A 26,531-nucleotide genomic window follows, 5' to 3' on the forward strand; every position below is an offset into this window, starting at 1 on the left:
AAGTAACGTGTTCGTTGGGGTTGGTCATTCTGTTATATTTGGGTATTTCGGGCATATGAAATTTTTTGGGGATTGGTTTTGGGGCTGCACTCGAGGGAAAAGGCTTTTGAATGAATTTCTTCTAATCTAGCCCTTTAATCATTAGTGGAGCTCCCGTGATCTGATCGACCCTGGAATTATATGTTTCTACTTTTTTATCGTTGGCTTCGACTCGTTTTGTGAGTTCCTAGAGCAATTTAGTAATTTCGGGAGTAGTCCCCGATTCTGGTTCATTTGACTTCACTATGAATGGTTCTGTTCTGTGGGTGATTTCTCGAATCAGATTGGGCTCCGACCTGCTTTATTCCTGAGTTTGGCTCTGCAACTGAGCTATTGCTATTTGCTGGGCTTGCAACATCTCGAAGATCATCCGTAAGCTTACTCCGATCTCCTCCGCGTTATGGGTGTCTCGAGCTACGGATCGAGTACCGCTCTGAATGCTTTTTTCCGGTTCGGAATATTGGTTCGCTTCAAGAGCCACTTGTGAATTGACACCTAGTGGTGCTTCGACTCGAGCTTCGGTGACATCGTTAATTCGCCTTCCGTCCCTGGGTGTCAAGTCGTTGATTTCATCTTGAAGGCCAGCTTCGTGGTCGATAGGCAAAGTCATCAATCGAGGGTTGCCATTGTTGATCTGAAGTTGTAAACTGGTGTGTATTGTAGATTTGTATCAAACAATCACTGTTACCCTTAGCCCCACGGTGGGCGCCAAACTGTTTACCCAAAAAATCGGATAACGTTAGATTTGTGTATGGTTATAAGGATATGCGATATAATTTGATATAAATCGTGTAGAGAAATAGAAATATGTGTATTCTTGACTATGAGAATGAAAACAGTGAGCAAAAAGAATGAGTAAAACAAGTACAAGGGGATATCTTTTCATGTGTCCCCGAGATCTTTTGTTGTCGTCCCTCTTATAGTAGAGGGATCCTACTTTATATACAATAAAAAATACGTAGTGGAGAGCCCATGATGTATTGTCTTTTTTTCGATTTCCGACAAGATTCTCTCCCATAGTGCGGTTGCAACGGCCCTAATCTGCGAGCTCGATACTGGCTCGAGCCCTCGGCCTTGGTCCGAGCTCGATTCTGACTTAGGGTCTCGGTATTCGGGGTGAATGTTGGTCGGTCCATGCATCTTCGATAATCTCCGCTTTGCCTCGTAGTTCGATTTGGATATGGGCTCGATAATGATATCAAGCTTGTCATTGATCGGTCTTAGAGCTCCAAGTTCGCCGCTCTTACTTCGGACCTTGACCGAGCTTGTCATGCAGATATCCTTTGATCGAATCATTATCGTCTCGATCAGTCCGTACGACTGACTCGAATCGGTTTTGACCGTATACACTTATAAATTTGTAGGATTAATTTGATATTTAGAGTGAATTAAAAGTTTAATATACGAAAATTAATATCGTTTTCAAGCTTAAACTTTTAAGGGTGAGATCAAGGCAAAACAGATCCAACGCTAAAGGAAAATTACTGCACTAGATGCAAGCATCAATTAAGTTAACTTTAGAAAGAACATTAATCATATATACAGGTGAATTAGTTTTATTTTATTTACATTTCTTCCCGTTAGCATGAAGCTGAATTTTAAAGTGATTTGATACTTTGAGTTTGTTATATTCTTCACAGTTTCCCAAAATTATGAAAAGTATTTGATCCTTTGGTATGACTTCTTGTTATGGAATTGAAAGGGGAACATCGAAAGGACTAATAGATTTCCCAAATTTGGTCGTGTGAGGGGACCAAAGTCAAACTGGTGAAAGAGTAAAGAAAAAAAGGGTCCAAAGTCAGGCTGTGAAAACGAAAACAGTTTTGCTACATATGATTTTAATATGTTACTATCCATTGATTGTGGCGATAATTATCGCTGATAAAAGAGCTCGCTACCGAACCATTGAAAACTTAGGATAGGTATATCATAAAAATAATAGGTATGAACTGTCAATAATAGCATCTTCTGAAACTGCTAATTGGTTGAACTGGCTGTAAACAGAATTTTGTTAAATGTGTTGCTAAACTGGACCTAAAAAGGTATAAGCTTGGGTAGCTAAGGGTATAACCAAAATCCAGCATTACTCCAATGCAGCAGGGGTGTTCAAACTAAATCGAAAAATCGCATCAAATCGAAAAGTCAAATCAAACCGATTAAAAAATCCGACTAGATTTGATTTGATTTGATTTGATTTGATTTGGTATTGAGTAAAAAAAATCCGAACCAAACCAACATATAAATATGTAATATTTATATATACTTTTTAAGACTTTATATAGAATTTTCTTTAAAAAATATCTAGAAATATTTGAGATCCTCTCATTAGATGTAATATTTAATAAAACTATGAAGTGCATTCATTTTTATTTACTTTAAATAATGAGTTATATCACTTTCTTATCAAGTGTTATTAAAATGGGTCAATCATCTCTTTCTTCTTCCATATTCATATGTCAAGATTTCTTATATCTTTCGAAGTTGAAATAGTATTTCGATAATTTAAAATTAAATAGAACATATCACTATTTAGGTTTCATATTAATTTTTATGTTTAATTATTAAATTCGATTAATCTTAAACGCGTACATCAACAAAAAAAATTATTATTAGACGATACAAATACTGCAGACTAGTTTTCACAAAGTTCTTTTTCTATACATCTTTAAATTTTGTCCGTGAGTGGATCCGCGAATAGCGAGGGACAGAAACTTAATAAACGTAGTTTTTTAGGGAGATAGACCCATGCACTTAATTGATATAAAATAGAATTACAACCACTAGACTTTCTCTAATCCCCTCCCCCCCCAACCCCACCCCCACCCCCACCCCCCCCCCCCCCCAAAAAAAAAAGAGACCCATAAAACCTTAAAAGGCTGGAAATTGAGTTGAAGTACCCAAATGTCAATAATGCATTCAAACTTTGAAGTTAGTCATTCACGGCACTAATTTTCCCCACAACATTAGTTATAAATATATGTGCTCTAGACACTCTAAAGAGGAAAACAACTAGGATAACTGTAGAGTCATCATTAGGCTTGTATTTGTATGTCTATACCTAGTTAAAATACAATACTCAAGCCCTTCGACTACGGGTTCAGTCAAACCGAGTAGCTTTGATCCAATTAATATATTTGTTTTAGGAAATTCATTGAATATGCGCAAATTATTAAGTTAGAACCTAGTAACTTAAAAAAACTAGAATCCTGAACCCATAAGTTTTAAATCCTGAATCCGCCTCTCGGTATCTTTGTTTTCATGTAGGCCCAGTGATGAAAGCACTAAATTCATTCTCGCATCACAAAATCATTTAAAAAAGCTTTTGGCTTCTGGTTTTCTAGGTGTCTGGCACCAAATGAGCAAGGCACTTCCAATTCTGGATACAGAAAACTCAAGTGCCTTAAAAGTGAAAAAGTTACAGTAACTTCCTCAAACAAAGATAAGTGACCTGGCAACTCTTTATAGTTAGGTTTCATCATTAGCTATCTGAATCATGCATGAGATGGGTAAGAAACTACCACTCCATTGCAGTGATTTCTTTTGTTGTTGGGAGAAAGACTAATAAGCATGCCTACTTTTCTGTTTCACAAGGTAAAAATAAGTTAGCATCTCAAAGTCCCAAATATTATTAACGGATAATAATAAAATAAACAACTATTCAGGACCTAAGAGTCAAACAATAAAGTTCTCTTTTCTTGCTGTTCCATGCTAGGGGAAGGACACCCTCAAAGGAACCATTCCCTGTCCGCCCCCCGGTGCCACGCAACTACCCCTCTCACCGGGGAGCAGCTCAAGCAATCTACCAACAACCCATGGGTGTGGGACTAGGACTAGGACCCCGTTTCCAGCACTCAAAACCAATTTTGCAAAGTTAGGAGTCCATTTTCCCTACTTTTCCCTTGACTAGTGGTTGTTCACCTTTGACACCTAATGCGGTCATGAGTACGACCGAGCATGAACAACGCTCAGTCTTCTGCATCTCATGGGCTGCCAAAACCACACTGGACATCAGCATCTTGTGGAGTTGAAAGCTCAAATTTTGAGTTTGTATCATATAGCAGTGTACTTGTCAAAATATAATGTGTATATGGGCTTGATAATTATCAGATACACAATGCATGCTTAGTGGTTTTGAACAAGTATACAATTTGCAGAGCTAGAAGATCATTAATGGTTTCCTCTTAATGAACAAAAGAATACCTCTAGTTATTAATGATATGGTATTTAGATTCAACATAGCTTTCTGCCTCCCATAAAAATGATCCAAAAGCAACTGCCTCCAGAACCAGCATTGTCAAACCAGAGTATGTAACAGAGAGAACTTCATCATTAGATACATCTAGCGTACCATCGTCAGAAACTTTAATATCAGGCTGTCCAAACAATGCTTGCGTCTGCTTTTCAATCACAGAAATTGCTTCCTTTGATCTTAAGGTTGCATATCTCTGTAGTGTCTCCGCATCCAAATACATCACATAAGATCTCAGCCTTTGTGATTTACCCTCAATATCAGAATCCGCTAAACCTTCTCTGTCACCATCTTCAGGGTAAATTTCTATCAATGACTCCGGATCCCATAGTTGTCTTGGTGCTGCTGGCTCATCAGGATTCGTTGAGATCTGGAAACTCTCAGGAGGCTTACTCATACTCCTCTCGAGTTGATAACGTTCGTCAACCCTTTTGAGGAAATATCCATACATAATAGAAGCAGCATAGAGCTTACCAAGTTTGACTTTGCTAATTTGAACAATGCTATCAAGAGGCCCCACTTCACGCTCACCAAGAACTATAGATATGTGGCTTAGGATCATTTCAAATGCATCAGCGGAGTGAATAGATTCTAGCTTCTGCTCTTGATTTGGCCAAAAACCCACACTTCCAGTAGGATCTGATGTTTCAGATATTTTTGGGATCAACGAAATTTCATTGTCTACAAATTTATGTACACTTAAGCAGTATAGAATCTCCTCTAACACTTTCCGCCTTTCCTTCTCTCTAACTTCAGCTATTCTCCTGAAATTCAAAATGAATTTCTATCAGGCATATCTATATATATAGCCTTGGCTGTAGGAAACGATAACTAAAGTATGACTCACTAAGCAAATATTAAAAAGAAAAAAACAAAGATCAAATAAATTACTTATGGAGGACATCTTTGGACGAAGGCTGATTTTCCTTTAATTGGGTATCCCGTTCATTTTGAAGGTTCTCCAGCTGCTGTTCAATAGCTGCAGGGAGCAAATGCGGATGGGTTTGTAACATCTGTGCTAAAAACTGACCAACAGCAGACTCCAACTGAACAGGAGCAACTGGGACCAAATCACCTCCTGAACTTCCTGATGATGTAGCTCTTATCATCCAGTTTCTGGTTTGGGCCTTTCCTGGCCCAATTCCTAGCCTCGGGACAGAAAAAGGGGAGCTCTGCAGAAGAAAGTAAGATTATTACAGGCAATAAATGTAAGATTATTACAGGTATTAAAGAAATTTATCTTGTGAAAACTGGAAGCTAGAAATTAGTGCACCTACATGACCCTCTGTCAAGAACATTGGCATAAAACAACAACAACAACAACAAAAAACCCAGTGAATTCCCACAAATGGGGTCTGGGGAGGGTAGAGTGTACGCAGACCTTACCCTATCTTGTGCAGGTAAAACATTGGCATACAATTTTAAAATCAGCTAAATGGTCAAATTGAATCGTTTCTTTTTTACTTCTTGAGAAAGATATATCAGATGAAGCCGCAGAGAGTACAATCATCGCGTACTATTTAAACTACAACAACCTTTTCTTCTTTTAAGCCCCCGACCCAAAAAGGAAGGGGTAAGTAAACAACGAACCAATATATCTGTAAGCCCTTAAATCAGGTTATACGATTCCAAATTCCATCACTCAAGCATACAATCTGGCATAAATAAACTTCAAACTATGAACTCCAAATCAAACTTCTCCTTTAACCATAGATATTTACAGAAGAAAATCCAAATTTAACATATTTGCATCTGATCAAAAAGGTTTTCGGCACAAAAAACATGTTTCATGCACTTGATTAGCCAATCTTTCTGAAGATGTAAAGCCAAACAAATGGTCCCGAGAAGATATCTTTACACATTTTAAGTTTACCAGACCACACTCAATGTATCTTCAAGAAGAAGTGATATGTCTTTAAATGTTAGTGATGAATGTTTCTCCTCGATCATATGTCTAATGCATCCACCTCTATTTCAGTCACTTTCGTACTCTACTTCTATTATTTTCCATTTCCAGTTACATGAAATGAATTCAACTATTGATCACTGGCTCTGAGAACTTTAATATCAGGTAGGTGAAATAGGTACCTTAAGGGTTTCCAAAATGCAAATATACCAAGTTGAGCCTACGTGATGTAAACACTTATACCTCAAGTTATGTAAGTTAAAACATTTTTAACTAAATTGTTGAAAGTCAAAAAAGATAGCCAAGTTGAAATTGAGGGAGTAAATTTGTCAGTGCATCAAACAGCAGATCAATATTTAGACATATAAAGGAAAAATAGAGGAACAAAAAGATCCTTAAACCTTAATCGAGAACTTTGAAAAGTGGACATTGATCATCATTAACAGGGATAAAGGAACCATGAATTCCAAGATAAGCAAAAGTCAAAAATGATGATGAATATAAGTTAGTTTCATCTGCAGTGTGAACCTTACTTCTTCTTCTTCTTTTTCTGGGAATCTTGGTAGCTACAAAATCAATTTGATTTGATTATATGCAGTACATGCTCTCTGTATTCCAGGGCAAAAGAAGATCCAGAGAAACTGTTTCTTCATTTATATGGAGCATGTTCAAAAGCCTTTTAGGAGTACGATGGGCAGTGTCAAACAATGTGAAGGACGTGGCGGCCAATGACAAAGCAGCTTAAGGATTTACAGAACACTATACTTCTATGCACCAAATGGACAATATGGAAAGAGAGAAAATCCAGATGTTTTGAAGGGAAAACAACTGCACTACATTACGTAAAGCTACTTGTCTACATTCTCTATCATTTTGGTGTAAAATGAAGGATGTAAATCATTACAACAGTCATTTGTAGACTCCTTGTATCATAGATGGGAACTTAAGTCCTTATTTTGTATAAATTCTAACACTTTCTTAGTGCTATTTTGGTGACAAAATTTACTTACTTATACAGTTATACCCCAAAAAAGGAATTGAACATGCACATTTCAATTAGTGATATGCATCCTATTTTCATGTTAAACTTTTAGAAATTCATAACAAGCATATGGATCATTGGAAAAAAGAGACATGCAATGCCCTAGTGCTCTCAAAAGCCTTTTTCATGATACAGTTTCCAGTGTTCATGGTATTTAGACTACCTCCCAACTTATTTCCTCAACAACTATAATCCGGCATTTTCTTGCAAAAACCGAAGGGTACGCCAATATTCTTTCTCAAATCGACAATCAATGAATTTGGTTTTCAAGCCAAAATATATCATATTAACTTTGGCATCTGAGTACCTTTCAATCTGCATTATGCTCGTCACAGAGTTTTTCTATCTAATCAGGTATTAATCCTTTAGAAGTAGTGCACACTGAACTTCTACTTCACCTTTCCTATAATTATGTGAATCGAAATGGACATAGGCACTAATTTTGGAACATTCCTATGCTATACAGGAGAGCAAATTTTTAATTATTTTTCATAATAACACAAAAATAAACTATGCGAAAACCAGACCTCCATACTTATTTTCCCAATTCGTGTACTTCTCAAGACTGAATCATTACACATTTCCCTACTACTTAATTTTATTTGATTATTTTTATATTTTCATATCTCTGTTGTTTCCTCTTCAAAATAATCATGTTCAGTCTCCTAATTAAAATAATAATAATAATAATAATAATAATAATAATAATAATAATAATAATAATAATAATAATAATAATAATAAATAGTAGTGAAATTGTTTCATTCGGAACGTCTACATATGCTAATCACCACTAAGCTCTTTTTTTTTTTGTGTTAACTCTTCAACCAAAAAAAGCGGCTACTGCCAATTGTGACCTTTATCTTCACATAATTAACAACGAGTTTACACGTAAGTATTTACTGAGTCAAATTAAGATACTAATTTATCTAGTTTCTACAGAATACCACGAGACGACTGTACTGAAACCAAATATATTTCTTACTTTGGAGAAAGAATGAGAGAGGAAGGATTTGGTGGGCTCGGAGAATGCGTGGAACTGTTTCAAACCGCCGCCGGCATTGGACGGGAGAACAACGGACACGTCGGCGAATATTCCGGTCATTTGCATCGACTATTCAGTGGCGGAGGTGAGGGGGAATCTTCTGGTTGGCTGCTGCTGTTGCTAAGCCAACGGTAGAACAGCGATTTTGCTGATATATTTTGGAGCCACTTGGTTGCGTACGGAGGAAAATACTACAGTTTGTTACGTGGCATTCAAGGGCAAAGTCCAAATATGTCGTTTTTCTCTGTTAAATTCTAACTTATTTATCTTTCGTTAATACTTTAGCTCAAATATATATTTACCGTCACATAATTGATCCATATATAACCTTAAAGTTACACAGTTGACACATATATACTCTTTTCGAAACGAAATTCATTCATACTAATTAGTTCTTTTTTTAATTGTATTAAAGTGTATTACAAACACTATTTATTTTTTACTAGTATTTTTTTCTTATCTTTCTCTTTTCTTTCTTCTTTTTTCTTTTCTTTTTTTATTTTTATTTTTCTTTCTCCCTTATCCATTTCCTCCATTACTAATGTCTTCTCCATTTTCATCACTAATTTCACTTGACAAAACTCATGAATTCCAATTACTAAGAAAATTCTCCCATAAGATAATCAAGTTCCAATTTCACTGGCCCTCTAAATAAATAAAATTAAATTATTCCAAAAATTATGGTTTAAAATTTAAAATAATAAAAATATCTCAACCTTTAACAATACTCAAAAGACCAAAATATTTAAATTATTTTCAGAAAGATAATTTAATGATTAAAAGCCTAGAGTTCAAGTTGTAGTGTTATAAATTTGAGTTGTTAGTCTTTTTTCAGCTGGATATTTTTTATTTTTTTATTAACTATGTAGATTAGGGGTGTACATGGAACGGGTTGGTTTGATTTTGATTTTTTTTATCAAAATCAAACCAAACCAATTATATCGGTTTGGATTGTTCGGTTTTGTTGCATTTTCGAATTTTTTGTTACATAAATATTATTTCAATCTTACTTTGTTAAATTTTTTAGAACTAAATATATGTTCAGTAAAAATTAAAAATTAAAAAACATATGATCTATAAAAATATTTTTATGGGAGAATTTTCTTAGTAATTAGAATTTATGAGTTTTGTCAAGTGAAATTAGTGATAAAAATGGAGAAGACATCAGTAATGGAGGAAATCGGATAAGAGAGAAAGAAAAAGGAAAAAAAAAGAGAAGAAAAGAAAAAAGAAGAAAGAAAAGAGAAAGGTAAAGAAAAAAAAGTACTAATAAAAATGAAATAGTGTTTGTAATATACTTTAATACAATTAACAAAAGAGCTAATTAGTTTGGGTGGATTCCGTTTCGAAAAGGGCATATATGGGCCACCTGTGTAACTCTAAGGGCATATATGGACCAACTATGTGACGGTAAGGGCATATTTGAGCTAAAGTATTAACGAAGGGCAAATGTGCTCAATTTCGTATAGTATAAGGGCATATTTGGACCTTTTCAAAGTATCTAATCTAGTATGCTATTTTCTTCTTTTTTTATATTAAATTAAATTAGTATTAGCATTAGCGTGATTTATATAGAGCTAATGAAACTTGACAAATTATGATTTGACTTATTTGAGCACAACAGGTCATATTATTTTAATACATTTTTATTGGCATCTTATTTTTCAATAGAATGTACCTAATAATAAAATCTTTATGATATTAATTGAAGCGAATTATATGGCCATCGAATAACTTTTTTATTTTATATTTTTTATTATATTCTTCACTATTTAGTATTATTACATTACTAATATAATTTTTTATTAGCTTGTTACTTGAATTAATGTACTTTTTGATTAATTTCTATTATTTTCATTTAATAAACGGAGAGTAATGGTAAGGACGTCAAGTCAAGTGGGAAGCTAATAAGAGCCATTTGGTTGGCTTAAAAATCAGCTTTTAAGTATTTTTAATTTTTTGGAGTATTTGGCAAAAGAAAAAGCTGTTTAAAAAGTTAAAAAGTGCTTAAAAAGAGCCAAAAGGCACAAGTTGGCTGGCTTTAACTTCTCCGTTTTTGTCTTAAAAGCTATTTTAGTTTGACCAACGAAATTACTTGTTCCTTATACAAAATTACCCCCATAAAACAATCCTAAAACATCAGACTTCTCCCATTTTCTCCACTTTTGAAGACTTCGCTCATCTCATTTCCTTTGCTTTTCCTTCATCTTCAATTTTTCTGTATTTCGCTCTAGTTTTTCAGTGGAAATCGATCCTTGCTACATCCTTCTTTCCTTATCCAACTTGTTACATGCTATTTCTCTATGTGCTCCAGACGAGACATCAAACGAGGGAAAGTCTGCAGGTGCGGCATCGCTGGTACGACAGTGGGTCCGCAGATGCGGAAGAACTAGGTAGAAAAATGGGATTTTGAGGGTTTGATTCCCATTTCGATTTTGGGACTTTGAGAGCACGGTGTGAGGCGATTTTTCGAGGTTTCTTCAAGAATATTATTGGGTAAATGAGACTAGAAAATCGGACCTCTTTAAAGTGAAACAAAAAGATAATGAAATACTCAGGGAATTCGTATCGTGGTTTAAATTGGAAAGGATGGATCTGCCCCCGGTTGCAGACGATTGGGTTGTTCAAGCATTCACTCAAGGACTCAACCCCCAAAGCTCCTTGGCTTCACAGCAGCTGAAACAAAATTTGATAGAGTACTCGGCGGTAACTTGAGCTGACGTCTATAACAGGTACCAATCAAAAATCAGAGTCGTGGATGATCAGCTCGGGGCCCACTCTGGGTCCGTGTATCCCATCAGAACTAATGACAGGTCTAAAATAGTCGTCGATCATGAACCAAGACCAAGCAGAGATCGATATCAACCGTATAGCGGAGATGGAAGGGGCAGTGGATCTGGCGTAACCCGTCGAGGAATGAAAAAAGAAGCGATCGAGGTCATAATATGTCAGGACCCAAAAAGTCTAACCTATCGTGATGGCACCTATCGTGGTACTAGGCAAGCCGACATTTATGAAATAACACCAACCCTTAACAGAAAACGGATTTAAAGCAGTTTAAATGATAACAACTTCTCGTAAATATGATAGAAAATCAAAAAATACAACGCGAAAATTTCCAACATCGGGGTGTCACTGAGTACATGAGCATCTATACCTCACAAGTCCGAAAAATACTATCTATGATAATCTGAAACTAAATACAATAAGTGAAAAGATAGGGAACTAGAACCAAGGTCTGCGAAACACCAAGCAACTACTACGATAGTCTCCGAGAATCCGAACTCCACAACTCAGCAACCGCCGTGACCGGATGCACCTGGGTCTGCACACAAGGTGTATGGTATAGCATGAGTACAACCAACTCAGTAAGTAACAAGACTAAATAAAGAACTGAAAGTAGTGACGAGCTTTACAGTTATAGTTCAATTACAGTAATTTTAACATAGGAAGGAAGGCATGCTTTCAAGTTCGACAATTAAGACCAAAACAGTAATTTTCATGTCAAGTTCAACTGAAACAGAGTGTAATATCTTTAAGAAATTTTCAAGACAGTGATACATGGCAGCTAAGTGTAACAAAATACGAAATCAAATACCTCCTCTCAGGGACACAATCGCTCAGCCCTCCCATTCACTCAGCACTCATACTCAGTAGGTACCTGCGCTCACTGGGTGTGTGTACAGACTCCGGAGGGGCTACTTCAACCCAAGCGCTATAATCCACACGGATAACTCAAGTGCTGCACGGATAACTCACTTGCTATAATATAATATCTGGATCCGCACGGACAACTCGCGTGTTGCACGGACAACTCATGTGCTATAGTATAATATCTGAATCCGCACGGACAACTCGCGTGTTGCACGGACAACTCACATATTATAGTTTAATATCTCACATTCAGTCCCTCGGCCTCACTCAGTCATCAACCTCTTCAGTCTCTCGGGCTCTCAGGAATCATAATTATCAGCCCAGACAACAATGATATAATGCATCAAAAATGAACAATAAAGACTGAGATGTAATATACAAATAAATTGTGACTAAGTACAAAACAATAATTTAGTAGATAATTCAACATGTACACGACCCCAGTGGGTCCCTACAATGCCATTACGTAGTCTAAACATGATTTGTGGTTTAATTTCTCTAATACATGGAGAATGTACAGATAACAACAGATTATTTAACTACACAGTTCCATGGAATTTGATCAAGTCATAATTTCCATGGTGCACGCCCACACGCCGTCACCTAGCATGCGCGTCACCTCAAAACCAAATACATGACACGTAATAGGAGGTTTCGTACCATCAGAACCAAATTTAGAACTGTAACTTACCTCAGTCCGAGCAAATCTCTACTCCAACACACCCTTACCTCGCGAAACGGCTTCCGAATGCCTCGAATCTAGCCATAAACAATGTGATAAAATCAATACGGGCTAAAGGAGTCAACTCCATAAGAAAATGCTAAGCTATTAATCAAAATCAAAAATCGGCTCAAAAGTCGCCCCCGGGCCCACGTCTCAAAATTAGATAAAAGTCACAAAACCCGAAAGCCCACTCAACCACGAGTCTAACCATACCAAATTTATCAAAATCCGACACCAAATCATCACCCAAATCCCCAAATCGAATTCTCTAAATCCCTAGCCTCAAACTCCCAATTTACACGTTAAACACACACCAACTAGGTGGAAAAATCAATGTGGAAACAATATTATTGATCAAAAATAAGTACAAGGAACTTACCTCAAGAATACCCTCGAAAACCCTCTCAAAAATTGCCTAAACTGTGCTTGAAATGTTTGAAATGAAGCCAAAATCGCGAACCCTTGTTTTAATAATCTGTCCAGGCTTTTCGCACCTGTGGCCATATATACGCACCTGTGGAACCACTTCTCCGGTAAATTCTATGCTTCTGCCGAAGCTAATTAAGTCCCCTAGGCCCACATCTGCGCTCCATGTTCCGCACCTGTGGAGCCGCTTTTGCGGAAACAGGCCTCCCTCAACTCCACATTTACGGAGCCTCGCTCGCACCTGTTGGCTCGCAGATGGGGTTAAACCCTCGCACCTGCTCCCTGCCCAGGCCAGCCCAGCTCCGCTTCTATGTAAAACCAACCATATCTACGGCATCGCACCTGCGGCCAATCTCTCGTAGGTGCGATCACACCAGAAGATCTCCAGCTTCAGCAATGCACTAAGTCCCATTTTCGATACGTTAACCATCCGAAATCAACCCGAGGCCCCCGGGACCTCAACCAAATATACCACCAAGTCCCAAAATATCATACGAACTTAGTCGAGCCCTCAAATCACCTTCAACAACATCAAAAATACGAATCGGACATAGATTCAAGCCTAATGAACTTTAAACTCCCAATTTTTATAAACGATGCCGAAACCTATCAAATCACGTCCGATTGACCCCAAATTTTGCACACAAGTCACAAATGATACCACGGACTACTCTAACTTCTGGAATCGGAATCCGACCCCGATATCAAAAAGTCCACTCCCGGTCAAATATTTCCAAAAATTTAACTTTTGTCATTTCAAGCCTAAATTCCACTACGAACCTCTAAATCACAATCCGGACACGCTCCTAAATCCAAAATCACCTAACGTAGCTAACAGAACAATAAAAAATCTATTCTGGAATCATTTACTCAAAGATCAACATCTGGTCAATCATTTCATCTTAAGCTTTCAACCTCGAGACTAAGTTTCTTATTTTATTTCGAAATCTCACTGGACCCGAACCGACCATCCCGGCAAGTCACATAACAATTATAAAGTACAAAATGAGCAGTAAATAGGGGAACGAGGCTACAACTCTCAAAACGACCGACCTGGTCGTTACATCCTCCCCGTCTTAAACAAACGTTCGTCCTCGAACGAGTCTAGAAACATACCTACAGTCTCAAATAGGTGTGGATATCTTCTCCGTATCTCCCGCTCGGTCACCCAAGTAGCCTCCTCGACTGGCTGACCTCTCCACTGCACCTTTACTGAAGCTATGACCTTTGACCTCAACTTTCGAACCTGCCAATCCAAAATGGCCACCGGCTCCACATCATAAGTCAGATCACCATCCAACTAAACTGTGTTGAAATCCAAAACACGAGACGGATTGACGATATACTTCCAGAGCATAAAAATATGAAATACTGGATGCACACTCGACAAACTAGGTGGCAAGGCAAGCTTGTAATGCCACCTCCCCAATCCCTCTGAAGTACCTCAAATAGCCCAATATACCGAGGGCTCAACTTGACCTTCTTCCCGAACCTCATAACACCCTTTATGGGTGAAACCTTGAATAGTACCTTCTCCCCAACCATGTAAGCAACATCACGGACCTTACAAGGCCTCATACGGAGCCATCTAAATGTTTGACTGGTAGCTGTTATTATAGGCAAACTCCGCGAGTGGAAGAAACTGATCCCAAGAAACCCCAAAATCAATGACATAAATGTGTAGCATATCCTCCAATATCTAAATAGTGCGCTCAAACTGTCCATCTGTCTGAGGGTGAAATGATGTGCTCAACTCAACCTGGGTACCCAACTCTCGCTGCACGGTTCTCCAAAACTGTGGTGTGAACTGCGTGCCCCGATCTGAAATGATGGACACTGGCACGCCATGGAGGCGAACAATCTCTCGGATGTAAATCTCAGCCAACCACTCCGAAGAATAAATAGTCATACCTAGAATGAAGTGCGCGGACTTGGTCAGCCGACCCACAATCACCCAAATAGCATCGAACTTCCTCGAAGTCCGTGAGAGCCCAACTACAAAATCCATGGTGATCCGCTCCCATTTTTACTCTGGAATCTCTAACTTCTGAAGGAACTCGCCCGATCTCTGATGCACATACTTTACTTGCAGACAGTTGAGGCACCGAGCTACAAAACCCACTATATCCTTCTTCAGTCTTCTCCACCAATAATGCTGCCTCAAGTTCTGGTACATCTTCGCGGCACCCGGATGAATGGAATACCGTGAACTGTTGGCCTCCTCAAGAATCAACTCATGTAGCCCATCCATATTAGGCACACAAATCCGACCTTGCATCCTCAATACCCCATCATCCCCAATAGTAACATCTCTAGCATCAACGTGCTGACGTGTCCTTAAGGACAAGCAAATGAGGGTCATCATACTGGCGCTCTCTGATGTGATCATATAAAGAAGTCCGAGAAACCACATAAGCCAAAACTCTGCTCGGCTCGGAAACATCCAATCTGACAAGCTGGTTGGCCAAGGCCTGAACATCCAAGGCTAAAGGCCTCTCTGCTACTCGTAGATATGATAAACTCCCTAAACTTTCTGCCTTGTGACTCAAGGTATCGGCCACCACATTGGCCTTTCCAGGATGATAGAGGAAGGTGATGTAATAATCCTTAAGCAGCTCCAACCATCTCCGCTGCCGCAAGTTAAGATCCTTCTGTTTAAACAGATGTTGTAGACTCCGGTGATAGGTGAAAACCTCACAAAGGACACCATACAAATAGTGCCGCCAGATCTTCAAGGCATGAACAATAGTTGCTAACTCGAGGTCGTGGACATGATAGTTCTTCTCATGCACCTTCAGTTGTCTAGATATGTAGGCAATCACCCTACCGTCCTGCATTAACACCGCACCGAGACCAATGCGTGATGCATCATAATATACCGTATAGGACCCCGAACCAGTAGGCAATACCAACACTAGGGATGTAGTCAAAGCATTCTTGAGCTTTTGAAATCTCTCCTCATAATCCTCGGTCCACCTGAACGGAGCACCCTTCTGGGTCAATCTGGTCATAGGTGCTGCAACAGACAAGAAACCCTCTACAAATTAACAGTAATACCCCGCCAAGCCAAGAAAACTCAGGATCTCCATAGCTGAGGATGGTCTGGGCCAACTCTTCACTGCTTCAATCTTCTTCGGATCTACCTTGATCCTCTCACTCGATACCACATGGCCCAAAAATGCCAGTGAATCTAGCCAGAAATCACACTTCAAAAATTTTGCATATAACTTCTCTTCTCTCAAGGTCTGGAGCACAGTCCTCAGGTGCTGCTCATGATCCTCTCGGCTCTAGGAGTACACCAGGATGTCGTTAATAAACACAATGAAAAAGGAGTCAAGATAGGGCTGAAATACATTGTTCATCAAGTGCATGAATGCTGTTGGGGCGTTGGTCAGCCAAAAGACATCACAAGGAACTCGTAACGACCATACAAAGACCTGAAAGCAGTCTTAGGGATATCTGGCTCCAGAATCTTCAACTGATGATAGCCTGAACACAAGTCGATCTTAGAGAACACCCTGGAACCCTGAAGCTGATCAAATAGGCCATCAATACATGGAAATGGATACCCGTTCTTCACTGTAACCTTGTTCAATTGGCGATAATCAATACACATTCGCATAGAACCATCCTTTTTCTTTACAAACAAGACAGGAGCACCCCAAGGCGACATACTAGGCCTAATAAACCCCTTATCAAAGAGTTCTAAAAGTTGCTCCTTCAATTCCTTCAACTCAACCGGTGCCATACGATACGGTGGAATAGAAATGGGCTAAGTGCCCGGTGCCAAGTCAATACCAAAATCAATATCCCTGTCGGGCGGCATGCCCGACAGATCTGCAGGAAACACATCCGAAAATCTCGCACCACCGGGACAGAATCAATAGCAGGGATATCAGCTCTAACATCTCTCACAAAGGCCAAATAAGATAAACAACCCTTCCTAACCATCCGCTGGGCCTTCAAATATGAAATCGCTCTGCTAGGAACATAGTCTAGAGAACCTCTCCACTCGATCCTTGGCAACCTCGGCCTCTCCACTCGATCCTTGGCAACCTCGGCACTGCCAACGTCACGGCCTTAGCGTGACAATCCAGAATAGCATGACACGAAGACAACCAATCCATATCCAAGATCACATCGAAGTCCACCATACTAAGCAATTGGAGATCAGCTCTAGTCTCTAATCCCCCAATAGTCACTACACACGACCGATATACATGGTCTACAATAATAGTATCGCCCATTGGCATAGATACACGAACATATGAAACTAAGGACTTACGGGGAATATCCAGATAATGAGAAAAATATAATGATACATATGAATAAGTGGAACCAGGGTCAAATAATGCAGAGGCATCCATGTGGAATACTGAGACAATACCTGTGATCACTGCATCAGAGGCAATAACATCTGGTCTGGCAGGGATAGCATAAAATCGGGCATGACCGCCCCCTGCCCGCCCTCCCCCTCTAGGGAAATCTATAGCTGCCTGGGCCCCACCTCGAGCTGGCTGAGTGGGTGGCGTAACTGCTGGTGCTAGTGCCATCGGCCGAGAAATCTAGTGTAGATCCCCACTTAACAACCTAGGGTAATCTCTCTTGATATGACCAAAGTCTCCGCACTCGAAACAACCCTTCATGTGATGGGACTTCTTCTTCGGATAACTCGAAGAACTACCTGTAGAAGCCTGAGCAGACGAGGCATGGTGAGAACTCTACGCTGGTAGTGCACTGAATGAAGACTGGCCTGAATGAGCACTGTAAGAACCGTGGCTAGCTGATGCGCTTTGATGAGTTGGATGAGTCGTCTGAGCGGGCCTATAAGGACGACCCCTGCTATGGTAGGACTGCCCCCAGATGGTACACCACGAAAATCGATCAAACATTGAGGCCTCCTGGACTCCCTCTCACCACGCTCCTGGCTATAGACCATCTCTATCTGCCAAGCAATGTCAACTACCTCGTCAAAAGTAGCACCCGATACCCTCTCCCTAGTCATAAGCAACCGCAGCTGATACGTGAGGCCATCAATGAATCTCATGATCCTCTCCCTATCAGTGGGAACCAACCAAGCTGCGTGACGAGCTAACTCATAAAACCTCATCTCGTACTGGGTCACAGACATGCCATCCTGCCGAAGCTGCTCAAACTGCATGCGCAACTCCTCCCTACGAAACTGCAACACGAACTTCTCCAAGAAGAGAACGGAGAACTCCTTCCATATAAGTAGTTTTGCACCGACCGACCTGCGCCCCTCATAAGCCTCCCACCATCTGAAGGCAGTCCCAGAAAACTGAAAAGTAGTGAATGAGACTCCATTGGTCTCCAGAATACTTGTTGTACGAAGCATCTGCTGGCACTTGTCCAAGAAGCCATGGGCATTCTCCGACTCCGCACCGCTAAATGATGGAGGCCGAAGCCTCCCAAATCTCTCAAGTCTCCTTTGCTCATCATCAGCTATAACTAGGACCACCGGGGCCTGAGCAGCTACAACCGGCTGGGCGAGTAGTACCTCCGGTGTCTGAAGTCCCTGCATAGCTTGCTCTGGAGTACGGGCAGCGGGGATATGAGTACCTCTCCCCGCCTGAGAAGTGGCTGGTGCGGCCTGAGCCGATACCACCTGAGCAAGGCCTGTACAAACCGTCAATATCTGGTCCAGTGCCTCCTGAAGGCCTAGAATCACAATGGGCACAGCTGGTGCCTGGGCTGGCCCCACTGGCTCAACTACATCTGGAACCTGCTCCTAAGCTGGAGTAACTGGTGGATCTGCAGGTGCTGCTTTAGCTGTTGTACGAGTTGCACCTCCGCCCCTACCACAGACCCTACCACGACCTCGGCCTCTCGTGGCCCTAGCTGGTGGTATTGGGGGTTGTCTATCCTATCCGGTAGCACGTGTCCTCACCATCTGTGAGAGAATAAAATACAGAAGTTTAGTTACCAGAAACAACAAATTCGCACGAAAAGAATACAAGAATGTGAAATTTCCAAAGGGTTCGGCAGCCTCTCAAAGATAAGTACAGACGTCTCCATACCGATCCGCAAGACTTTACTAAAATTGCTTATGACTCGTAAGACCTATGTAACATAGGCTCTGATACCAACTTATCACGACCCAAAATCCTAACCTATCGTGATGGCGTGAATCGTGGTACTAGGCAAGCCGACATTTATGAAATAACTCCAACCCTTAACAGAAAACGGATTTAAAGCAGTTTAAATGATAACAACTTCTCGTAAACAGGATAGAAAATACAAAATACAACGCGGAAATTCCCAACATCGGGGTGTCACTAACTACATGAGCATCTATACCTCACAAGTCTGGAAAATACTGTCTGTGATAATCTGAAACTAAATAAAATAAGTGAAAACATAGGGAAGGAGAACCAAGGTATGCGAAATGCCAAGCAGCTACCTCGATAGTCTTCGAGAATCCTAACTCCACAACTCAACAACCGCCGTGACCGGATGCACCTGGGTCTGCACACAAGGTACATGGTGTAGCGTGAGTACAACCAACTCAGTAAGTAAAGAGACTAAATAAAGAACTGAAAGTAGTGACGCGCTTTACAATTACAGTTCAATTACAGTTATTTTAACATAGGAAGGTAGGCATGCTTTCAAGTTCGAAAATTAAGGCTAAAAAAGTAATTTTCACGTGAAGTTCAACTGAAATAGAGTGTAATATCTTCCAGAAATTTTCAAGACAGTGATACATGGAAGCTAAATGCAACAAATATGAAATCAAATGCATCCTCTCAAGGCCTCAGTCACTCAGTCCTCCTATTTACTCAGCACCCGAGACTCGTACTCAGTAGGTACCTGCGCTCACTAGGGGTGTATGCAGACTCCGGAGGGGCTCTTTCAACCCAAGCGCTATAATCCGCACGGACAACTCACATACTGCACGGACAACTCACGTGCTATAATATAATATCAGGATCCGCACGAACAACTCACGTGATGCACGGACAACTCACGTGCTATAATATAATATCAGGATCTGCACGGACAACTCACGTGCTGCACGGACAACTCACGTGCTATAGTATAATATCTCATATTCAGACACTCGGTCTCACTCAGTTATCAATCTCTCCAGTTTCTCGGGCTCTTAGGAATCATAATAAGCAGCCCAGACAACAATGATATGATGCATAAAAGATGAACAATAGAGACTGAGATGTAATATACAAATAAACTGTGACTAAGTACAAAACAACAGTTTAGAGATAATTCAACATGTACACGATCCCTGTGGGTCCCTACAATGCCAACATGTAGTCTAAACATGATTTGTGGTTCAATTTCTCTAATACATGGAGAATGTACAGATAACAACAAATTATTTAACTATATAGTTTCATGGAATTTGACCAAGTCACAATTTTCACAGTGCACGCCCACATGCCCGTCACCTAGCATGCGCGTCACCTCAAAACTAAATACATGACACGTAATACAGGGTTTCATACCCTCAGAACCAAATATAGAACTGTTAGTTACCTCAATCTGAGCAAATCTCTACTCCAACACACCATTGCCTCGCGAAACGGTCTCTGAATGCCTCGAATATAAACAATGCCATAAATCAACACGGGCTAAAAGGGTCAACTCCATAAGAAAATGCTAAGCTATTAATCAAAATAAAAAAATCGGCTCAAAAGACGGCCCGTGGGCCCACATCTCGAAATTTGATAAAAGTCACAAAAACCCGAAATCCCACTCAATCACAAGTCAACATACCAAATTTATCAAAATCCGATACCAAATCGTCACCCAAATCCCCAAATCGAACTCTCCAAATCCCTAGCCTTAAACTCCCAAATTACACTTTAAACATACACCAACTAGGTGGGAAAATCAATGGGAAACAATATTATTGATCAAAAATAAGCACAAGGGACTTAACTCAAGAATCTCCTCGAAAACCCTCTCAAAATTCGCCTAAGCCGTGCTTGAAATGTTTGAAATGAAGCCAAAGTCGCGAACCCTTGTTTTAATAATCTGCCCAGGCTTTTTGCACCTACGGCCATATATCCGCACCTGCGGAACCGCTTCTACGGTAAATTCTATGCTTCTACAGAAGACAATTCAATCCCCCAGTCCTGCATCTGCGCTCCATGTTCTGCACCTGCGGAGCCGCTTCCTTAACTCCGCATCTACGGAGCCTCGTTCGCACCTGCGGGCTCGCAGATGCGGTTAACCCCTCGCACATGCGCCCTGCCTAGGACAGCCCAGCTCCACTTCTGCGTAAAACCAGCTGCATCTGCGACATCACACTTGCAGCCAATCCCTCACAGGGGCGATCACACCAGAAGAGCTTTAGCTTCAGCAATGTACTAAGTCCCATTTTCGATTCGCTAACCATCCGAAATCAACCTGAGGCCCCCGAGACCTCAATCAAACATACCATCAAGTCCCAAAACATTATACGAACTTAGTCGAGCCGTCAAATTTCCTCGAACAACATCAAAAATATGAATCGCACATAGATACAAGCCTAATGAACTTTAAACTCCCAATTTCTACAAATGATGCCAAAACCTATCAAATCCTGTCCGATTGACCTTAAATTTTGCAAACAAGTCACAAATGACACCACAGACGTACTCCAACTTTCGGAATCAGAATCTGACCCCGATATCAAAAAGTCCACTCCCGGTCAAATATTTCCAAAAATTTAACTTTTACCATTTCAAGCCTAATTCCACTACAAACCTCTATATCACAATCAGGACACGCTCCTAAGTCCAAAATTACCTAACGGAGCTAACAAAATTATCAAAATACCATTCTGGAGTCATTTACTCAAAGATTAACATCCGGTCAATCATTTCATCTTACACTTCTAACCTCGAGACTAAGTGTCTCATTTTATTCCGAAATCTCACCGGACCCAAACCGACCACCCCAGCAAGTCACATAACAGTTATAAAGTACAAAATGAGCAGTAAATGGGAGAACGGGGCTACAACTCTCAAAACGACCGGCCGGGTTATTACATAATAGCCGGGGACTCATGAGCAAAAATGGTTTTGACAGGACAATAGAAGCCAGGGAGGCCCCAAGGTTATCGGAATACAACTTCAGTGTCGATGCTATCGGCATCGCATCAGCCATCAGACGCATCAAAGATACCAAGTGGCCTCGGACATTGCAGTCCGGCCCTATCCAAAGAGACCCCAACCTGATGTGCAAGTATCATAACACTCACAGCCACATGACCAATGATTGCCAACAGCTAAGAGAAGAAGTGGCCTGGTTGTTCAATAACGGACATCTCCGGGAATTTTTGAGTGATCGAGCCAAAAATCACTTTAGGAATAGGGACTCCAATAAGTAGACCGAGCAAGAGGAACCTCAGCACATCGTCAATATGATCATCGGTGAAGTCGACGTCCCCTAGGGGCCAATGCTAAAGTGCACTAAGGTGTCCATTACAAGGGAAAAGCGAACCTGAGATTACATGCTGGAGGGGACCATCTCTTTCAACAATAAAGATGCTGAAGGCATCGTGCAACCGCATAATGATGCCCTGGTAATTTCTATACTCATAAATAAATCTCGAGTTAAGCGTGTGTTGATTGATCCAGGTAGCTCGGCCAATATCATCAGATCGAGGGTCGTACAACAGCTGGGTCTATAAGACCAAATAGTGCCTGCAGTCCGGGTCTTCAACGAATTCAACATGGGATGCGAAACAACTAAAGGGGAGATAACCCTACCAGTGAACACCGTCGGAACCATTCAGGAAACGAAGTTCTACGTCATCAAGGGCGATATCGGTACAACGCTTTATCTGGAATACCATGGATTCACAACATAAGGGCAATACCCTCGACACTACACCATGCATTGAAGTTCCCCACACCGGGAGGGATCAAAACAGTTTACAGAGAATAGCCGGGCACAAAAGAAATGTTTGCGGTCGATGAGGTAATCCCGATGTCCGCACTCTTGACATCAAAGAACCCAGAGTCGGTTAGGAAGGAAGAAACTAAATAGCAATCACCGACATCGGCCCCGACCGAACTGGAGTAGCAAACAATAGGCAAGGATGATGATTACGGAGTTCCCAGGTTATTCATCACCCCTGACGATTCCGATGCCACCATGTCAACGGTCGAGGAGCTAGAGCAAGTCATACTGATCGAATGCTTGACCGATCGGAAGGTATACCTGGGCATGGGGTTAACTCTCAAACTCAGGAAAAACTCATTGATTTCCTATAGCTAACACAGATTTTTTCGCTTGGTCCCTTCTTGATATAACAGGGGTCCTACCAGAAATAACTACTCACAAGCTGAGCTTGGATCCGAAGTTCCACCCAGTTAAACAGAAGATGAGGCCTCAGTCCGAAGTCAAGCATGCATTCATCAAAGACGAGGTATCCAAAATACTTAAAATAGGTTCCATTCGGGAAGTTATGTTCCTAGATTGGTTAGCTAACGTAGTGGTATTACCTAAAAAGGTAAATAAATTAAGAATGTGTGTAGATTACAAAGACTTGAACAAGGCATGCCCTAAGGACTCTTTTCCTTTGCCTAACATCGATCGCATGATCAATGCGACGACTGACCACAAGATACTCAGCTTTTTAGATTCCTATTCTGGGTATAACCAAATTCGGATGGACCCGGGCGATCAAGAAAAAACTTTCTTCATCACTAAATTCGTCACCTATTGTTATAACGTAATGTCGTTCGGATTAAAAAATGCCGATACCACTTACCAACGCCTAGTAAACTAGATGTTCGAAGAGCAAATAGGAAAATCAATGGAGGTTTACATTGACAACATGTTAGTTAAGTCCCTGCGAGCAGGGGACCTTTTGGAATATTTGCAGGAAACTTTCAACATACTGAAGAAATACAATATAAAGCTGAACCCGTAGAAATGCGCATTCGAGCTTGGGTCCGGGAAGTTCCTTGGATTCCTGGTGTCCAACCAGGGGATCGAGATTAATCCCAACAAAATCAAAGCTATAAAAGAAATCAACGTGGTGGGCAATGTCAAGGCCATTCAAAGGCTAACATGGCGCATAGCCTCCTCGGTAGGTTTATATCAAGGTCCTCCGATAAGAGCCATCGGTCATTCTCATTATTGAAGAAGAAGAATAACTTCTTGTGGACCCCAGAGTGCCAGCAAGCTTTGGAAAAACTTAAACGGTACCTTTCGAGTCCACCTTTGCTTCATACTCTGAAGGCAGACGAGCAGTTGTACCTATACTTAGCGGTATCCAAGATAGAGGTATGTGGAGTCTTAGTCTAAGAAGAGGAAGGTATGCAATTTCCTATCTACTATGTTAGCAGGACTCTAGGCGAGGCCGAAACAAGGTACCCTCACCTAGAGAAATTGGCGCTCGCTTTGCTAAGCGCCTCCAGGAAGTTAAATTCATATTTTCAATGCCATCTCATATATGTCGTAACTACTTATTTGTAAGGCCCCGTAAAATTTTTCCAAGGAATTCTAGTTTTGTAGTGTCGAGGTTGGGTGATGTGTACGGATGTAGTACTTAAGAATGTATCAAGGTGTTGGTGGAAATATTTTGTTGAAGGGCTAGTTATGCGGTCAGATTTGCGACTGCAGATCCATTATGCGGGCCGCATACCCGTCGCAGAGTTGAGCAAAAAGATGGTTGAATTTTGAAGGTTATTTCGCGGCCTATTCTGCGACCGCATATCCATTTCACGATATGCATTTTCCATCGCAGATTTGGCATGAAGAATTTTATTGGGCGATTTCGTGGTCCATTCTGCGGCCGCATAAGTGGTCTGCGGATCGCAGACCTGTCGCAGACCGGTCCAGACCAGCCCAATTCTTGGCATCATTTTTGCGGCCTATTTTGCGGGCTGCATATCTATTATGCGATCTATTCTGCGACCGCAAACCTGAGTTTGGAGGGTCCATTTTCCTATTTTATAACCCAACCACATTTCTTATAAAATGACTTTGGGGTTATTTTGGCCCGGTTAATCACATATTTTATAGAGAGAGGAGTTTTTTAGAAAGGGAGGAAGGAGCCCCAAGTGCATTGATCATCAATCCTTGCTTCAATCTTGAAAATTCAAGGGAATCATTTACTAGACCACCATCTATCTGGGTAAGTTCCTGTCCTATACCACTCATGCAAGTTATTTAAGGGTCTAAATGCATGTGCCAATAGCTTGTAGTATGTGGGGTTAATGAACTATTTTGGGTAGTCTCTTGTTGAAATTGGTTGAGGAAGGAAGGGATTACCATTGTAGAGCTTTGTGGTCTATTTTGCGTACTACGTGTTTGACAAAATTCCTAAGAGAGTTACACCATATGAATCCTTCTAATTATTATTTGATTTTTGCTATCTTCTTGTAGATTGCTATTGCTAGAAGTGTTGGGACGTTGTAGTAACTTAAGAAAATCTCAAACAAGGTATGTTGGCTAAACTTCTCTTTTAGAATTGAACCCCACAATGGCCTTGTAAGTCCCGTGTTGCTTATTATAAATTGATTATTCCGAATATGCCTTGAGTAAAACAATATATGCGTTCAATTTGTATTCCAAACATTCTTGTTATGTTGAGTTACTATTTGAGAATGTGATTAAGCATGGGTTGTGTGTTAATATGTTATGATTTGAAAAGGTATTTCTAATGAAAACTAGCATGTCGAATTGTGTAAGAATTCACATGTGCCTAAGACTCTTAATTTGGTTAGTTGCTAAAATGTGTATTTAAAGTCTTGAGTAGAAATGCCTTGTTGTTGATAATCTATAAGGATGCTTGAAAGTGAAAGAAGTGGGTTGAAAGTTATACTTGTGGCCAATGGTGCTGAGGAAATGAAATGATATGAGAAAGGTTATGAAATAGGCCTTGATTCAACTGTTCCAAATTGACTTCAAAAATAGATTTTCCTAAAAGCTTATGTACCCAAGTTATGCCCAAATGTGGCTGTTTTAACTAATGTTATGCTTTATAAGTATTTTCAATGTGTTTTTAGCTCTTATATCTTCATGAGTTGAAACTGTGTATTGTCCTTTTGGGGAAAAGTATTTCAAAAATAAATGATGTGTTACTCTTTTATGATTTTAACTTGTGCTTCGATTGCCTATGATTTTAACTTGTGCTTCGATTGCCAATCATTTTACTCTATTTCTTGGAAAGAAATCCATTGTGTTTAAAGTCTTCGCTACTAATAAACCTAAAGTTGTGATTTCCGGAATATTCTATTTGTTGATATTTATGATGATGATCCATGAAAGTAAAGAAATGAAAATGTAAAATATGAAATATGGCCAACGTGCCATGAGTGAAGAATCATAAGTATGGCCAAGAGAGCCAAGGGAACAACGATATTGTGAATGGTTGAAAATACTAATGAAGATATTTATAGTGTGAAAGATAATGAGGTGAATATAACATATATTTGTACTTTTGTTTCCCTTGTCTGCAAAACAAAA

The 26,531-nt window shown here is 40.2% G+C and overlaps 2 protein-coding genes across 2 annotated transcripts; both read right to left on the reverse strand.

Annotated features, from left to right (window-relative positions):
- Positions 1-4,063: 4,063 nt before the first annotated feature.
- LOC104101473 (UV-B-induced protein At3g17800, chloroplastic) lies at positions 4,064-8,484 on the reverse strand. Its single transcript, XM_009608921.4, has 3 exons — positions 8,222-8,484; positions 5,180-5,460; positions 4,064-5,052 (listed from the first exon to the last, which is right to left on the reverse strand). Exons 1-3 carry the CDS (start codon positions 8,345-8,347, stop codon positions 4,242-4,244), a joined length of 1,218 nt encoding a protein of 405 aa, XP_009607216.1. The 5' UTR covers positions 8,348-8,484; the 3' UTR covers positions 4,064-4,241.
- A 7,992-nt stretch (positions 8,485-16,476) lies between these two features.
- LOC138897555 (uncharacterized) lies at positions 16,477-18,627 on the reverse strand. Its single transcript, XM_070183537.1, has 3 exons — positions 18,191-18,627; positions 17,770-18,082; positions 16,477-16,722 (listed from the first exon to the last, which is right to left on the reverse strand). The coding sequence occupies exons 1-3, from the start codon at positions 18,625-18,627 to the stop codon at positions 16,477-16,479; spliced, it is 996 nt and encodes a 331-aa protein (XP_070039638.1).
- Positions 18,628-26,531: the final 7,904 nt, after the last annotated feature.

Source organism: Nicotiana tomentosiformis, chromosome 8 (assembly GCF_000390325.3).
Source record: "Nicotiana tomentosiformis chromosome 8, ASM39032v3, whole genome shotgun sequence".
NCBI classification, from domain to species: domain Eukaryota; kingdom Viridiplantae; phylum Streptophyta; class Magnoliopsida; order Solanales; family Solanaceae; genus Nicotiana; species Nicotiana tomentosiformis.